Genomic DNA, 13,483 nt, shown 5'->3' with positions numbered 1-13,483 from the left:
AAGGGAGGCTTCTCTCCTTAGCGACAGGTAACGCAGGTGTAGTGTGGGGAAGGAGGGGTGGCTGAGGCACCCGGGGTCACAAGCCTGTCCCTGCATGGCAAGGGGTCCCCTAAGTGAGTGCAAAACGTCCTACCTCTTGTGCAAAATGCAAAGAGCAAGGAGACAGAGAATTTTCCATTTTCATAAATCTTCATTAAGTAGCTCTACAAAATCTTGGAGAAAATTAAAGGACCATTGGCCACATTTGACATTTATTTAATGTCTACTAATGCTGCTTTCCTACACCCCCGACTGCCAGCAAAACTGTGCTTTCTCAAATACCTCCTCTGGATCTGAGCTCTCTTTTTCATGCTTTAGCTTTCAGCTGTGTCTGAAAAATTATTCTTGGATTTGCTGGAGGACCAAATATGTTTGATATATCAGGATTTCAAGTTTGATTAATGATTATCCTTTTTTCTGGATCAAAATAGAAAAAAAGAAAAGAAAAAACCCCTTCCCCATGAAATTAGTCCACATCCCCCCCTCCAGCCTATGTTTCCTGAGGAATTTGTATTGTCTGCTAGTCACGTTTGTTAATTCTCACTGTGATTTCTGTGAACTGAGCCTCCAAGAGCCTGGGGAACTAACTCTAAAGCCATCTGAGCAAAATGTCTGTCCCAGGTGCCCGAATCTCATGCTGCTGGGGATTCTCCCACCAGCCAACGCACTTTCCTCCTTCCTGTCCTACATCAGCCACCGTCCCCTCCTGTCCCACATCGGTACACCCTCCCTCCTGTCCTGCCCTCCTGGAGGAAATCCCCATTCAGAGACAAAGTTTTCCAGAGCCTCTTGTGCAAGGGAAGCACCTCTGTAAAGAAAAAGTTTGCACAGCAGAATTTTACCATTTTCAGGGTCTTCATGTAAGTGACAGCTGTGTATCAGTGAGTGGTTTATTCAGACTTACGGGGTCAAGAATTGTTTTCTCTACAGGTACCAGCCAGCTCTTAAAAAATATAACTTTCTTTCACCCTCATAGAGGTGTGCTTCAGGGAGGATAATAATACTAATAATTTACTCTTGTCATGAACCTTTCATCCTTGGAGCTCAGTGCTTTTATTGATTGTTCCCAAACCCTTCTTAACCGGCTTTGCAGGTACTTGGCTCTCGTCCAACCGTTTCGACTGACGAGTTGGAGAACAAGGTACAAGACAATCCGCATCAATCTGGGCCTTTGGGCAGCTTCCTTTATTCTTGCGTTGCCTGTCTGGGTCTACTCGAAGGTCATCAGATTTAAAGACGGCGTTGAGAGTTGTGCTTTTGATTTAACATCCCCTGACGAGGTACTCCGGTAGGTTGTTAAAACTTAAGAAAAATAGAGTTGAATTAAATCTTGAAGTGCTTCATCCTCCTTGTCAACACGTGAGCAACCGCGAAGAGTGTCCTTGGGGATCCTCTTTGGGCCGGTCTCCCCACTTAGTTCTCTGCTTCCCACCATCAAGTTGATAGTTTGATTTTAAGGAGAGGGTAACCTTTAGAAGAAGATTCTCTGAGTTTAATCATGTAACCTCAGTGGGTGCAAATATATTTAAATGTGGATTTTAAAGATCCATGGCAGCCAGATTCAATAGGAGCACAGCAATCAAGGGAGGGGCAGACTTTCCAAAAGGGTCTAGGAGTTATGAGACTCAAACCTTATCAATATGCAGCTGGAGTTTGGTTGAGTCGCACATCCCTCAAAAAGATATATCCAAGTTCTAACTCTCAGTGCTTGTGAATATGATCTTATTTAGAAATAGAGTCTTTGCAGATATAATCAAGTTGAGATGAGGTCTTACTGGATTAGGGTGGGCCCTAAATCCAACGACTGGTTCCTGATAAGAAGAGGGAGATTTGAAGAGACACAGAGAGGACGCATGTGAAGACAGAGGCAAAGACTGGAGTGACGTGTCTATAAGCCAAGGAACACCAAGGATTGCCAGAAACCACCAGAGGCTAGGAGAAAAGTCCTGGAGCCCATACTCCCTCCCCAAAACCTCAAAATGGAACCAACCCTGCCAACACCTTGATTTCAGACTTCCAGCTTCCAGAACTGTGAGACAGTAAATTTCTGTTGTTTTAAGCCATCCAGTGTGTGGTAATTTGTTACAGCAGCTCTAGGAAACTAATACAGCAACCAACACAGTCATTTATTGCATTTTAATTTGAAAAGAAAAATTAAGTCGAAATTTTTCTGATTGAAATTTTGAACACAGCATTAGAATCTCTGACTAAGATTTTTCGATCGCCTGCTAAGGGCCAGGTACTGTGCTACGTGCTTTTTACATATATTATGGCAAGTCAGTCTGGCAGATCCCTTTTTCCCAGTCTACCACTTGTCAAATAGATGAGTCATTTCTGCATCACATAGACACAGTCTGAGAGGGATGGAGGTAGAGGCCCAGCAAGGCTACGAATCCAGCAACAAAAAAATCTCCAGAGGAGTGCAACATCGATACCATGATTGTTTATTCGTTATTTCTCACAACAGCAGTGGCTCCACTCACAGACAGAAATCATCAGCTCATCTAAAGGTGAAATGACAGTTAATCACCGCGGGCTGATAAATTAAGCTGGCCACACCCGGTCTGAAAGGAGGGCAGGACCTGAAGCTCACTCTATGACTACATAACTTTGGCCTGTGTCACATAAGCAGAGACTATTTTGCAACGACAGCTGTTTCTGCTCTTTTCAGTTGGTTATGGTAAGGGATATTCTGAGGTTCTGGCCTCTGTTGTTCCTGCCAGAATTAAGTCCTTATAGTGAACGGAGACTGGGACTAGTGTGCTACGTTCAGAGACCCTCTGGCTCCGGAGCGCTCTCTCTGCCACCCTGTCCACACCCACCCAATGCCAGCTGCCTTCTTCCACACAAGGGTTTTGCCCCGGAAGGAGGATACCCAGTGTCTGGGCAGAAACGGAGTTGGCCCACCCAAGGGTTCCCCCTGGCGGAGCACTGAGAAAATGACCAGCTGATTTGACAACAGGTCCTCTTCTGTGCCCTTTGAGAGACCATCTGGAGTCTCAGTTACAAGCGTGAGCTCTGGAGTTGGCCTGAGTATCTGGGTTCAAATCTCACCTCTGCCACCTACTAGCTGAGTAACCTTGGGCAAGCCGCTCAACCCCTCTGTGCCTTAGTTTCCTCCTCCATAACATGAAGATGCTAATGGCATTGTACTCCTGGGGATGCACAGATTCAATGGGTTAAAATATGTAAAGCACCCTCAATAGTGCCTACTACATAACAAATGCCACCTGTTGCCTGTTGTTGTTAATAACACTAAATATAATGATAATAAGCACCCTCACCCACTCCGCAGTACTCAGTAGCACTGGCTACTGAGAAGAGCTGGCTAGAGAAGAGTCCTTGTCTATGAATAATGAAAAGCCGACCTTCTGTATGTGAAAGTACCCAGAGAGCCTTAACTTTTCCCCCAAGCACTTTTATTCTGGGCCCTGAAAAATCACAGAATCATAAACTGTAAAAGTCAGTTCCTAGCGTTGTGAATGTAACAGTCATGTCTTCTCTCTCATTTTACAGGTATACTCTGTGTTTGACAGTAACAACTTTCTTTTTCCCTTTGCCCTTGATTTTGGTATGCTACATTTTAATTTTATGCTATACCTGGGAGATGTATCAACAGAATAAGGTTGCCAGATGGTAAGTGTATGCCTTATTTTGTTGTATTTGTTAAAAGAACAATTCAGAGATCTAAGGTACCTACAATAGAAGCTTCAGCATTAGTCACTTGAAACATGCCAAGCTCAGACATATGGGCATTAATGTCTATCTAAGGCATTTTCTGAAAATAAGTCATGTTCTGAAGCAGCTATTTGAGTATCTCTCAGTGATAAATATTGTAATCACTGATGTAATGGTTTCATAAAAATGTAAACAGAACTCAAGACTCTGTTTAAAGAATAATTTTGTATTTGTCATCAGCATTGTTATTTAACTGTTTTATTTGTACATTTTGCAGAGTTGTGTACATATGTAAATATCCTAGATGTTGTGTATATTTTATAACCTTTTAATTTTTGTGGGGTTTTTTTAGTGTAGGGGAGGAGGATCTCATTAATATTTGAATACGTAGAACAAGGTTAATTAGTTCTTTGGTTTAAATAAAACCAAAGACTTACCTAAAGACAACTTGGGAAGGACCTTTAATGATACTTGTCTCTAAAACTATATGAATAAATCTAAATTATTTTCCACTTGAAATTGTACATATCAAGTTGTTCAAATGATCAGTGATTATACAACATGTTAGGTTAAAAAATCATTATTAAAATTTGTCTTTAGAATAAAGTACTGTATTTTTTTGAGAAGACAAGATTGTGGGGTCTCCCCACACACCATATGTAACACTGTGAAGATTTTAAAAAAAAGAATATGTGAAAAATGTAACCATTAGCCTAAATTTGTGGCAAACCCTGGTACCAAAGGTTTAGGTGTTCTATTGGCCCATGACATTTTTTCTGACTTCTTTAAATTCTTTGGAATTATTACATTATTAAAGAGTGGTCTATTTAGAATGGGAAAGAGAAGCAACCACAGTTATAGACAAAAATTAGCTTCTAAATGTATCACGGGTGAGAAGGTTGAAATGGAATCACATGGAATATTACGACATCGACAGCTGGAGAGGACGCTTGGACCCTTTTTTTTTTTTTTTTTTTTTTTTTTTTTTTTTTTTTTTTTTTTTGGTTTTTTTTTTTTTTTTTTTTTGGTTTTTTTTTTTTTTTTTTTTTGGTTTTTTTTTTTTTTTTTTTTTGGTTTTTTTTTTTTTTTTTTTTTGGTTTTTTTTTTTTTTTTTTTTTGGTTTTTTTTTTTTTTTTTTTTTGGTTTTTTTTTTTTTTTTTTTTTGGTTTTTTTTTTTTTTTTTTTTTGGTTTTTTTTTTTTTTTTTTTTTGGTTTTTTTTTTTTTTTTTTTTTGGTTTTTTTTTTTTTTTTTTTTTGGTTTTTTTTTTTTTTTTTTTTTGGTTTTTTTTTTTTTTTTTTTTTGGTTTTTTTTTTTTTTTTTTTTTGGTTTTTTTTTTTTTTTTTTTTTGGTTTTTTTTTTTTTTTTTTTTTGGTTTTTTTTTTTTTTTTTTTTTGGTTTTTTTTTTTTTTTTTGCAGTACGCGGGCCTCTCACTGTTGTGGCCTCTCCCGTTGCAGAGCACAGGCTCCAGATGCGCAGGCTCAGCGGCCATGGCTCACGGGCCCAGCCGCTCCGCATCATGTGGGATCTTCCCAGACCGGGGCACGACCCCGTGTCCCCTGCATCGGCAGGCGGACTCTCAACCACTGCGCCACCAGGGAAGTCCTGGACCCTTTTAAAACAGTTCTCCAAATCAGATCACTTTGCTTCCAACACTTTTCTCAGAAATGCTAAGAGCATCTTATAAAACAAAGTTCATATTGTCCAGTTATCCCTAAAAATGCAATAAGTTAGAGGAATGATGGTGCCTACTCTGATGAACTGCAGAAGAATCATTATCTTAGAGTGATCTTCAGCTGCCACTTCCCAGGCTTATTCATCTGCTTCAGTCATGTCCCAGAGAAATTTCTAGTAAATGTCTAAATATGACATAACATGATGAAATTTGGGAAATTTAAGTATTTTTTATTTTAGAATAATTTTAAATTTACATCAAACTTGCATAAATAGTACAGAGAGTTTCCATATACTCCTCACTCCAGTTTCCCCATTAACATCTTACCATGTTGCATTTGTCAAAAGATAATGGCATTAGTACACTACTATTAACTAAACTCTACCCTACATTGGATTTCACTGGTTTTTCCATTAAAGTCCTCTTTCTGCTCCAGGATTCAATCCAGGGGACCACACTGCATTTAGTTGACACATCGCCACAGTCTACTCTGGTTTCTCCCTCTTTCCTTGTTTTTCATAACCTTGTAGCCTTAAGTACTGTACTTAAGGAGTACTGGTCAGGTATCCTGTAGAATGTCCCCCAGTCTTGGTTTGTCTGATAATGTATCACGATGAGACTCTAAGGTTAAGGTAGTGTTTACGAGGTTTCTTCACTTCAAAATGACTACTTATCCCTTTCTCTATTCCATTATTTGGAAACGAGTCATTAAGTATAGCCCACCCTCAAGAGGGAAAGGAGGGTGAGAATTAAGCTGTGTCTCCTGGAAAGGGGAGTATCTACATATATTATTTGGAATTTTTCTGTAAAGAAGGTTTGTCGCTTCTCTTCCATGTTATTCAATCATTTATATCAGTACAGATTCATATATTTTTATTTGATACTTTGGATTTTAATTCACCGCTATGTTATTTATTTTGTTTCTTGAAATGTTCCAGCTTTGGAAAATTCGGGCAATTTTTCACAGGGCTGAAAAAGAGTATTTTCACAGTGCTCCAAATAAGTAAGAAGAAAAGTGAGCTTCACATTTCACTACATAGCCATTCTGAACTGTCCAAAAAGTTCTGGGACACTGTTGTCCCATAATTTCTATGGTTGTTTGTGTCCTGTCTCTCCAAATGTTTCCGCCAGAGCTACAATCCCAGTGTTCCAAGGCAGAGAGTGATGAAGCTGACGAAGACGGTGCTGGTGCTGGAGGCGATCTTTATCCTGAGTGCTGCCCCCTATCACATGATACAACTGGTGAACTTACCCAGACAGAGCAGCCCACGCTGGCTTTCTATATGGGCTATTACCTCTCCATCTGTCTCAGCTATGCCGGCAGCAGCATCAACCCTTTCCTCTACATCCTGCTGAGTGGAAATTTCCGGAAACGCCTGCCTCAAGGGCAAAGGAGAGTGACTGAGAAGGAAATCAACAATATGGAAAGTACCTTGCAATAGAGCTTTAAGGAGAGTACATGGATCATCAAAAGTCTAAACAGGCTTGCCTACATTATTGATGTTATTAAAAAGGGCGGGCAAAATGGTGTGCTGGTGTCCATTCTTGTTGTGCCCTTGTGACTCTGGAACAGTGCTGTAACCATTCAAACGCAGTGAGTTTAATATGCTAACTTAGGTGAAACAAAAAATATTTGTCTGTGTAGGCAGTAGGCAGTGGGATAGCTGAAGAGACCCGAGCTCCATGGTTGTGGATGTTATTTCAGCATCTTATAAACTACTCACTGATGGATAAGGCCATCCCTGACCATCGACTGAAAACTCACAAAGGAATTTGACCTTCCCGTCTACACTGTGGCCTCACTGTAACAGTGCCCTTTAGGCTCCTAAGAGGGGACCACCTTACAATGAGATCTGAAGTATGGCCATTTTTTAATCTACAAAAATGTCAGTTTCATAGGGTCTAATTTAATGCCTTCAATAATCAACTCCATCTGTTAGCATGACCATTAGCATGTACTGAACACATACAACATGTAAGATTACATGTAACAAACCTTCGAGGTAAGTATTACCCCAGTTTACTAAGGCTCAGAAAGGTTAAGTGATAAGCTTAACACTGCACAGCTACATAAGAGCTGGGCTGAAATCCAGGTCTGCCTGTTCCTGTCTTTTTACTACAGCCCCTTGGCAACCTGTACCTATCATACGGAAAAGGGCCAATAATTGGGTTTTGTTGTTGGTTTTTTTGCTTTCTCCTACACCCCTACAGGAAAAGAACTAAAGTCTGAAAGAAATGAGTTCATATTCTTAAAGAAATAAGTCTATGCATCTTCTTTTGCATTTAGCTTTGTTCTCATACCTACAAATGATAGAAACCAGCATCTGCATTTTTATAGTATAATAGTATTCTTCAGGATGTCAAGTACACTCAGACACATTCTCTTTAGGTTACAGTGGATGTTTAGTCAAGGCTGCAGAAAGTAATTAGCTTTTAATTTCACAGATGTTCATTATGTCTTTTCCTTTGTGGCTTGTATAAAACATTCACTTTGATATAGTAAAGAAAAAATGCTTTTAAAGTCTATATTCTCAACAAAGGTAAATATTTTATTTTGTTTGGGGATGAATCTGTAAACCCACCTCCCTCATCTAAATATATAAAACCGCTTGCTTCATGGGCATACAAAACTGATTTTTCATCAGCCCTTTATATAAAAGAGTCACAGAGACCAGGTTTCTAATAACCTGATCTCCATTTTTATACCTCAGTTGTCAAGACATGACTTTTAACCCAATGCATTTGGTTCTAGATCTTTTAGAGACCATTTTGGAACACAGTAATATCAAAATTCATATATGGATGAAAGGTTGTGTAAACAGCATGAGAACTACAAACTGAGACAGGGCACATCTGAGATATTTCAGTTCTGTAACTGAGGTCTGCAGAGCTACACACAGCGGCTGTATGCTCCTTTATAGTTTCCATCAAAAGCTGTGTCATGGCTATAATTCCAGGGGCCTTCATTCTCACTACTCTAAGGTGCAACAGTCAGGGTTCAGTGAATAACCCTGACATCTGAAGCCCCAACACGATGGGTCATAAACAGAAGTTATTATTTGATAATTGAAGAGAAATTGAAGAGTTTACCTCCTTTGTCTTTTTTAATACAGAAAATATTATGATTTTAAAATTTTAAATGGTTTTAAAGCAACAGACATTTTAAAAATAACATTTCCAATAGGCCTCAAATAATTCCAGTATATAAATTGGTCAGTGAATTATTTTATTTTTTTTTATTTTTTTTTATTTTTTATTTTTTATTTTTTGCGGTATGCGGGCCTCTCACTGTTGTGGCCTCTCCCGTTGCGGAGCACAGGCTCCGTATGCGCAGGCTCAGCGGCCATGGCTCACGGGCCCAGCCTCTCCGCGGCATGTGGGATCTTCCCGGACCGGGGCACGAACCCGTGTCCCCTGCATCGGCAGGCGGACTCTCAACCACTGCGCCACCAGGGAAGCCCAGTGAATTATTTTAATTAATATTTATTAAGAGTTGTAAAAAAGTTAGCTTTTAATCAAAGTATAAAAGAAAAAGGGTGACTATTAAGTTTATTTTAGTGCCTTTATATAGCTTTTCTATGTATAAGCATATATATGCAGACTTGCAGAGGTGGTTTGTCAGAGATTATATGTTTTTTGTATTTTTGCTCATGATATGTATACGTGTTTACTTTCAAGAGAAGTTAATGATCAGTTTCATATATCTAATTAATTCTTGGGTATTTTTCATTATGTAAACTCATAACTGTATCCCTCCTCTATGCTTATTCAATTTTAGGTGACTCATTTAAATTTTGATTGATTAATATAAATCAATGAATAAAAATTGCTGTACATTAATTTATTTCTAGCTTGTAGCTTCTATTCTTTTTTTTTTTTTTTTTTTGCGGTACGCGGGCCTCTCACTGTTGCGGCCTCTGCCGTTGCGGAGCACAGGCTCCGGACGCGCAGGCTCAGCGGCCATGGCTCACGGGCCCAGCCGCTCCGCGGCATGTGGGATCTTCCCAGACCGGGGCACGAACCCGTGTCCCCTGCATCGGCAGGCGGACTCTCAACCACTGCGCCACCAGGGAAGCCCCTGTAGATTCTATTCTTAAGGTTTTCTTATATAATACTACTTCATATTGCCTTAATATAGTTTCTCCTGAACAAAGACTAAAGATTTAAGAATTAGTAAAGGGGGAGCAGAATCAAGATGGCGTACCAGGAGGATGCAGAATTAGCATCTCCTCACAACTAAGGCACCTACCAGGCACCGGTGGGGGACCACGGACACCTAGGGATGGGAGGAACCCCCAGCGACCGGGTAGGACGTGGGGCGTGTGGGGAGTGAAGGCGGAGAAGTGGAGGCAGGATGCGACTGGCGTCCCTGAGGGGCGACTGGGGGAGGGGAAGGGATCCCACGCCCGAAGGGGGAAATTGGGGGAACACTGGGAGGGCAGAGGATCAAAAGGGAGTGTGGCCAGGATTCCCCTGCCCACTTGGACCCCCAGGAACCTGCTGAGATCCCGGGCCTGACCCTCCGCCCTCCGAGGCCCCCTCCAGCCGGGTGGGTCCTGAAGGAGTGGGAGGGAAGGAAGGGGGAGCAAAAGTAAAGGCCGGACCTACAAGACCAGCACCCCTGAGGGGCGGCTGGGGGAAGGGAGGAGTTCCTACACCCAGTGGGACCCACCCACGGTTAGGTGTCCAATGAGGCGGGGGAGACCCTGGGAGAGACAGTGGTCAGGGGTGTGAAGTAAGGGAACGGGGCCAGTGTTTTCCCTGTCCACATAGGCACCGGGGAGCCTGCTGGGCTCCGGGGCTTAATCCTCTGCCCTCAGAGCCTCCCTTCTGCCGTTCAGAACCCAAGCCCCGCGCCTACAACCCCACTCAGGGCCCCACCTTTACACATGGAGACCCCCTCCAACACGCTGGGCCTAAACCCTGCCCACACACCCTCACTCAGGGCCCTACCTCCAAACTCTGGAACTCCACACTCCAGACGCCCTCCTTTCCACACGCTGCCTCTCCCCTTCTGTGCAGATCCTAAGCAGAGGCCCCACCCCACGCTTGAACTTCGCCCCACCTAGGCCCTGCCCCCAGGGCCTTTTCTGCTGTGTGGGTCCTGAACCTAGGCCCCCACCCCATGCTCAAACGTCATCCCCCAAGGTGCAGGTCCCACCTCACCCTAAACCCTGACCCTGCCTAAGTTCCACCCCCACCTACACTCCGCCCCCACAAGCAAGACTTTTTTTTTTGTTCTTTTCTTTTTTCCTCTTTTAGATTGGGGTTCTGTTTTACCTTGTTGATTCATTGTTGTTGATTCTTTTATATTTTTATTTTTCCTAATAAATCTTTTATTTTTCTAATTTTATTTTATTCTTTATACTTCGTTAGTGATCTCTCCTTTGGGCTGTTCCCTCCACCTTTTTTTTTTTTTTTTTTCTTTTTTCTGTTGTGGTTTTATTTTACCTTGTTGCAGTTGTTTCAATTATAGTTTTATTTTTCCTAATATATTTTTTATCTTTCGATTTTATTTTATTTTTTATTCTTTGATATTGTTCTCTTCCTTTTTTTCTTTCTCCCTTCCTTTTTTTTTTGACCGCACCACAAAGCTTGCAGGATCTTGTTTCCCAGGCTTGAAGTCAGGCCCAAGCTCCTGTGGTGGGAGCTCTAAATCCAAACCGCTGGACTAACAGAGAACCTCAGACCCCAGAGAATATCAATTGGAATGAGGCCTCCCAGAGGTCCTCATCTCAGCACCAAGACCCAGCTCCATCCAAGTGCCTGCACACTCCAGTGCTGCACATCTCAGGCCAAACTACCAATAAGATAGGAATACAGTACCAACCATCAAAAAAAAAAAAAAAAAAATGAAATGACAAAAAAATATGTTGCAGATGAAGGAGCAAGGTAAAAACCTACAAGACCAAATAAATGAATATCAAATAGGCAACCTACCTAAAAAAGAATTCAGACTAATGATAGTAAAGATGATCCAAAATCTCAGAAGCAGAATGGAGCAAATACAAGAAACATTTAACAAGGATCTAGAAGAACTAAAGAGCAAACAAAAAGTGATGAACAACACAATTACTGAACTTAAAAACACTCTAGAAGGAATAAATAACAGAATAACTGAGGCAGAAGAACAGATAAATGAGCTGGAAGATAAAATGGTGGAAATAACTGCCAGGGAGCAAAATAAAGAAAAAAGAATGAAAAGAACTGAGGAGAGTCTCAGAGACATCTGGGACAACATTAAACGCACCAACACTCGAATTATAGGTGTCCCAAAAGAGGAACAGAAAAAGAAAGGGTCTGAGAAAATATTTGAAGAGATTATAGTCAAAAACTTCTCTAACATGGGAAAAGAAATAGTCATCAAGTCCAGGAAGCACAGAGAGTACCATACAGGATAAACACAAAGAGAAACACACCGAGACATATATTAATCAAGCAATCAAAAATTAAATACAAAGAAAAAATATTAAAAACAGCAAAGGAAAAGCAACAAATAACATATAAGGGAATCCCCATGAGGTTAATAGCTGATTTTTCAGCAGAAAATCTGCAAGCCAGAAGGGAGTGGTAGGACATATTTAAAGCGATGAAAGGGAAAAACCTACAACCAAGATTACTCTACCCAGCAAGAATCTCATTCAGATTTGATGGAGAAATTAAAATCTTTACAGACAAGCAACGGTTAAGAAAATTCAGCACCACGAAACCAGCTTTACAACAAATGCTAAAGGAACTTCTCTAGGCAGGAAACACAAGAGAAGGAAAAGACCAACAATAACAAACCCAAAACAATTAAGAAGATGGTAATAGGAACATATATATTGATAACTACCTTAAATGTAAATGGATTAAATGCTCCAACCAAAAGACATAGACTGGCTGAATGGATACAAAAACAAGACCCATATATAGGCTGTCTACAAGAGACCCACTTCAGACCTAGGGACACATACAGACTGAAAGTGAGGGGATGGAAAAAGATATTCCATGCAAATGGAAATCAAAAGAAAGCTGGAGTAGCAATTCTCATATCAGAAAAAAATAGACTTTAAAATAAAGACTGTTACAAGAGACAAAGAAGGACACTACATAATGATCAAGGGATCAATCCAAGAAGAAGATATAACAATTGTAAATATTTATGCACGCAACATAGGAGCACTTCAATACATAAGGCAAATGCTAACAGCCATAAAAGGGGAAATCGACAGTAATACAATCATAGTAGAGGACTTTAACAACCCACTTTCACCAAGGGACAGATCATCGAAAATGAAAATGAATAAGGAAACACAAGCTTTAAATGACACATTAAACAAGATGGACTTAATTGATATTTATAGCACATTCCATCCAAAAACAACAGAATACACTTTCTTCTCAAGTGCACATGGAACATTCTCCAGGATAGACCAAATCAAGCCTTGGTATATTTAAGAAAATTGAAATCATATCAAGTATCTTTTCCGACTACAATGCTATGAGACTACATATCAATTACAGGAAAAAAACTGTAAAAAATACAAATACATGGAGGCTAAACAATACACTACTAAATAACCAAGAGATCACTGAAGAAATCAAAGAGGAAATAAAAAAATACCTAGAAACAAATGACAATGAAAACAAGACGACCCAAAACCTATGGGATGCAGCAAAAGCAGTTCTACAAGGGAAGTTTATAGCAATACAATCCTACCTTAAGAAACAAGAAACATCTTAAATAAACAACCTAACCTTACACCTAAAGCAATTAGAGGAAGAAGAACAAAAAAAAACCCCAAGTTAGCAGAAGAAAAGAAATCATAAAGATCAGGTCAGAAAAAAATGAAAAAGAAATGAAGGAAATGATAGCAAAGATCAATAAAAATAAAAGCTGGTGGTTCTTGGAGAAGATAAACAAAATTGATAAACCATTAGCCAGACTCAACAAGAAAAAAAGGGAGAACACTCAAATCAACTGAATTAGAAATGAAAAAGGAGAAGTAACAACTGACACTGTGGAAATACAAAGGATCATGAGAGATTACTACAAGCAACTATATGCCAATAAAATGGACAACCTGGAAGAAATGGACAAACTCTTAGA

General features: G+C 40.2%; 1 protein-coding gene across 1 annotated transcript in view; it reads left to right on the top strand.

Moving 5' to 3' along the window:
* MCHR2 (melanin concentrating hormone receptor 2) overlaps positions 1-6,833 on the top strand; it is a 24,735-nt gene extending 17,902 nt beyond the window's left edge. Inside the window, 4 exon segments of the mRNA XM_007472288.1 lie at positions 1,133-1,327; positions 3,556-3,675; positions 6,525-6,642; positions 6,645-6,833. Of these exon segments, the coding sequence (XP_007472350.1) occupies positions 1,133-1,327; positions 3,556-3,675; positions 6,525-6,642; positions 6,645-6,833 (622 nt within the window).
* Positions 6,834-13,483: the final 6,650 nt, after the last annotated feature.

This window comes from Lipotes vexillifer, unplaced genomic scaffold (genome assembly GCF_000442215.2).
Source record: "Lipotes vexillifer unplaced genomic scaffold, Lipotes_vexillifer_v1.1 scaffold1073, whole genome shotgun sequence".
NCBI lineage: Eukaryota > Metazoa > Chordata > Mammalia > Artiodactyla > Lipotidae > Lipotes > Lipotes vexillifer.
Note: the sequence above shows the minus strand (reverse complement) of the source record. Positions and strands in the feature narration are given on the sequence as shown.